At 38.2% G+C, this 4,909-nt stretch overlaps 1 protein-coding gene across 1 annotated transcript in view; it reads right to left on the bottom strand.

Annotated features, from left to right (window-relative positions):
• Positions 1-255: 255 nt before the first annotated feature.
• chrnb4 (cholinergic receptor, nicotinic, beta 4 (neuronal)) overlaps positions 256-4,909 on the bottom strand; it is a 5,651-nt gene continuing 997 nt past the window's right edge. Inside the window, exons 2-6 of the mRNA XM_037697559.1 lie at positions 4,717-4,761; positions 4,369-4,478; positions 3,219-3,976; positions 2,929-3,167; positions 256-423 (exon numbers count right to left, since the gene is read on the bottom strand). Coding sequence (XP_037553487.1) covers positions 259-423; positions 2,929-3,167; positions 3,219-3,976; positions 4,369-4,478; positions 4,717-4,761 — 1,317 coding nt within the window. The 3' untranslated portion in view covers positions 256-258. The remainder of the gene's footprint in view (positions 424-2,928; positions 3,168-3,218; positions 3,977-4,368; positions 4,479-4,716; positions 4,762-4,909) is intronic.

Genomic DNA, 4,909 nt, shown 5'->3' with positions numbered 1-4,909 from the left:
TTTTCATAGCGCATGAGCAGCTTTATTTCTTTTAGGCCACTATGTTTAGTTATTATTTAAAGAAAGAGGAATTGTGTTCTCCCAGCAGTATTCTGTTTGTAGCATAGAGAGGAAAATGATGTTTTTCTGGTCCCTTTACAGCAAAAAAATAAAATAAAAATAATAATAATAATTGTTTGTTTGATGCCCTCATAATTGCAGAACGTGATCCTAAGAGCTTTAATGAGGACCCTGAAAGTGCTTCATCTCCCTCTATCATCAAATGCGAGGAGTCTCCGAAATAGGATGCTGGTTGGGAATAATCTGACTTTGGAAGATTGGCTGGAGAAACAAGCCCAAAGTTCCCACCACACACACTATGACAAAGATCCACAGGAACATACGGTCCACCACCATGGCCACATATTTCCAGTCCTCTATTACCTGCAAAATCACAGAAATGCAAGAAAATCAGTTATCATTATATTTTTTAGGGTTAAAATTTAAATGATAATAAAAATTAATACACATTAAAGTATGTCATAATGCATTGTATGACTGAATATTGTGAGACTTACACTGGCATCTACAGTATGTTAACCCTTTCACTCTATTGTCAGAGCTTCTCTAGAACAGGGGTTCTTAAACCTTTTGGGTTCAGGGACCCCCCTCATAACCCTTATGTTTATTAAATATTTTTCTTCAGTTTGTCTCTTAAATGCAATGGAAATATTTGTGTAACATCAATACTTAAGAACTGTGTCTTTAATAGAGTTAATAGAATTTTTATACTTTTAAACACGGGGTATTTTTCATTCAAGACACACTTAATTAACAACATTTTTTATTTCATCTTTCAAAAATTACAGTTTTGAGAAAATTAACTGTATCAAAAAGCACTTTAAAACTTTACCTATTCACACAATTAACATAAATGTATTGCCACTTCTTCAAATCATTACAGAAAACTCTTTACATAAAACTGAACAGAATCATTAACAGCTTAATTTGTAAATCAACGCAAATAGCGCGTGCGCAGGGTCCTCCCCCAGAAATTTTTGAATGAAGCAGATACGATTTCCTGCATTTTGATTAATGGATTGTTAAACATCTACATGCTTGTAAAAATATATATTTATTTTTGCTGACCCTCAAGCACTGGCTTGCGGACCCCCAAGGGTCCGGGGACCCTAGTTTGAGAACCACTGCCCTAGAAGACAAGTCATCTCTCAATCCTTGTTCCCTCCTTACACATTGAACTGTCATTAATTAGGTTACTGACCAAACTCTGGACACTCAACCACAATTTGAGGTTAGTTGTATTTCTTATTGCATCTCAAAGGCCACGATTAGATATACAATAAATATTCAAATATCTAAATATACTGTATACCATAGATCAAACAGAGTGGCATAGAACCTGAATGTGAAATTTTAGCCAACGCCTGGTTTGATCTGACAGTAAAATAATCAGTTCAGAGCAACAAATTATTAAATGTGTTCATTTTCTCTCATTCCAAGTGTCACAAGAGACTACGTCTGTCTGTCTGCGTTTGGCCATCTGTTAGCAAACGATTCCATAAACCACTGGTTGGATTTTAATGGTATTCTCAGAAACAATCACTGGATACTGTACATGCACACTTGGTTAGCTTTTGGAATCAACCAGATCAAGATGGCCACCACAGCTAAGTAAACGTAGCAAACACATACTGTAAGTAGCTACAACTCAGTCAGTTTTACTGACGTTAAGCTATGGTACGATAGCTGGAAGTCACTCACAAACTCAAAAGCGCTTACAGATAATACTTAGTACTTAGATTACTTAGTTTGAAACTGTGGCATGCAAGGAGAAAGGCGATATGCATTCCTTTAAGGACATTTTGCCATTTTTAATTGGTCACTGAAATAAACTTGACACATATTGTGTATTCTGGCAAATATTTAAATGTATTTTCTTGGTTGACTTAAAAAAAAAAAAAGACTTGTGTAGTTGATGTAATTAGGCCTGTCGCAATAAACAATAAATCAATAAATCAATTAATCAATTAATTGCATGATAAATGAAAATTATCAACCTCATTTTCATTTATCGGCTTTATCGTTTCTTCGTGTCTCTTTCTACTGAAGACACTGGATGACAAAAGGCTCAACTCTGGTGCTCTTCACTGACCCCTCCCTTTCTCTTTTCTTTTAAAAATCCATTTTAACTGTACAAAATCGCGTTTTTGGATTGTTAAAAGCAGCTAAGCTGAGAAGCTACACTATGAGCTAAGCTAACAGGCCGACCTCGGGGAAAAAAAAAACCTCCGTCTTGTCGAAGCTACAAAATTCACGGTTGAAACTCGTGCTTTAGTGTAAAAAGTTGTTTTTCTCTGCAGAGAGAAGCTGAGAACTTGTTTCCCGATTTTTTTATTAAAGACTTTGTGTGAAAAATGTTATGCTAAAGAGCTCAAACCACACCAAGCGTCATTTTGAGGACCGAAAATCAGGAACAAGAGACAGCCCATGTCATGTCAAGTGGCCTCCCTCCCATTTTTGTTAAAGAGACACACTGCTCACTCCCTCACTATCCATCCTTCAGTTCAAAAAGTCTTATACTGCCATCTGGTGGTTAAAAAAGGTACTACACAAAAATTTACCAACATTTCTTCTTAAATTTGACATTGTTAATTATTGTCAAATTTCAAACAATATTATAGTTTATCGCAATAATTTCTGAGACAATTAATCGCCCAGCAAAATTTCTTATTGTGACAGGCCTAGATGTAATAAATTGCTGAGCTGACTCAAGTCCATAAAAAGATCTTCAAGGGTATTTGATAAACTTTTAAAACATTTATAAATTTCAAATGTGCAATTGTTAATCAGTAAAATGAAATGACCTGTTTACATAGCACTAAATGGATATAATCGTATAACATATATGGTTTTATTTAGTATACGTACACTCTGATCATCATCATCTCCCATCATGTGCTCAGCTACAAAGCGGACCCCATCCACCGCCTCCTGGACATCAGCAGCCCAATCCGAGTTGGCTCTTTGCAGGAGGTCCTGGGTGGAAGTGAAGCCACAGTAAGGGTAATCAGTGGGCCGCAAGTCCCCCTTCCTGTTGTTGTGTCCCATTGGTGAAGCAACGTTTTTGTGTCCTGGAGTGGAGAAGGCAGAGTCAGAGGACAGGAGGGCTGATGAAGACAAGGTGAAACCTGTTTTAGCAACACCGGGATGACCCAAACCCAAGATGGATCTCCTCCCTCGTAGACACCGCTGCTGACGGAGTCTTTGACGTGCAGAGTGGTTGTGAGGGCGTCTCATAAAAAGTAAAGCAGGCAGTTTTACAAGAAATATTATCTTAACCCAGGAGGGCATGGTGTGGGTGCTTGGAGAACGATGATGCACATTGAGCACGCACACACTCGTGATAATGGAGAAGGTCACCAGCACCATGGTGAACATTAGGTACTTGCCAATCAGTGGTACATCCAGTGAAGTGGGAGGAACAATCTTTGAGATTAAAAGCAGGAAGACGGTGAGAGCCAGAAGGACAGAAATGCAAAGAGTCATTTTTTCTCCACAGTCGGAGGGCAAATAAAAAACCAGGATGGCCAGGGAGGTGATGAGAACACATGGGATGATGAGGTTTATGGTGTAGAAAAGAGGCTTCCTCTTGATGATAAAGTCATACGTGAGATCCACATATGTGAGATCCAGAGAGCTGACAGTTCGTCTGCCTGGCAATGCCAAGATATCCCATTCCCCACTGGGGGTGAAATCATCCATACTGGCCACCTCCGACTTTAAGATCAGGTCGATCTCCGTGTGATCATAAGTCCACGAGCGAAACTTAAGGGTGCAGTTCTGCTGGTCGAAGGGGAAATGCTTGACTTCGATCTTACAGGCACTTTTATAGATGGCTGGAGGAAGCCAGTTGACACTGCCATTGAAAAGAACAATGGCATTGGTGAAGACAGTAACTTCATACGTTCCATCAGCACTGAAAAAAAAAAACAGAAAGAGAATAAAACACCAGAACATCTTGTCAATTGACCTTTGAGGGATGAGTTGTCCATGCACTGTTAATATAAGCTACTACGTTTCACTTGTGAGAACCAATGCTCTAACTTCACCAATCAATCAAACCATGATACAGGAAAGACTGAAACCTCTATCATACCTAAACTATGAAAAATACTTCAGAGAATAATTTGGGGGGGGGGGGGGGGAATTGATCAAGACAAATGGCTATTGAGTGAGAAAAGAGACTTTAGAGACTTCATAGATTGTACTTAAAAAAGTCATTATCCAAAACTCCTAATCTCTCAACAATGTTCATATTTTATAAACACCAGGAACGTGTTGAAAATAGAATCTGGCCAAAATGCTTACTTGTTGTACAGCACAATATCTGGGAGCCAAATGTGTCTGGATGGAATGCGCAGCTTGTCGATACCTTCGTACTTTGCAGGGTCCCATGATAATCTGTAATCAACCCAGTGCTGCAGAGACAGAGATCGCGTCGTGGCTCTGGTTTCATCACACTTCCAAAATACCAATTTATTTTCAATTACATGCCTCATTATCAGTGAATATATATTTAAAACACAATTACAGAATTAGCTGGTTTCACAATGGAAGACAAAGAAAGGACATGGTTTAATTCAAGTTCAAGAGAAGGACATTTAGGAAGACACGGAGTGTCTGAGACAATGGAAATGTGCGCTTTATCACACTTACCTGAGTGAGCCAAACATTTGTGGTCATTATCTGTTCTCTTTCATTCTGAAAATATACAGATTGGGTAAAAATATAATCATTTTATTACATGTATCAGGCAAAAAAATTATAATTTTCACGAGTGAACAAAAAGTCTGTAGAGCTAAAGTCAACAATAAAAACATTCACATGACTCCTATGTTTATGTTCAGTG

Source organism: Nematolebias whitei, chromosome 2, assembly GCF_014905685.2.
Source record: "Nematolebias whitei isolate Nwh7 chromosome 2, NemWhi1, whole genome shotgun sequence".
Lineage (NCBI taxonomy): Eukaryota > Metazoa > Chordata > Actinopteri > Cyprinodontiformes > Rivulidae > Nematolebias > Nematolebias whitei.
Note: the sequence above shows the minus strand (reverse complement) of the source record. Positions and strands in the feature narration are given on the sequence as shown.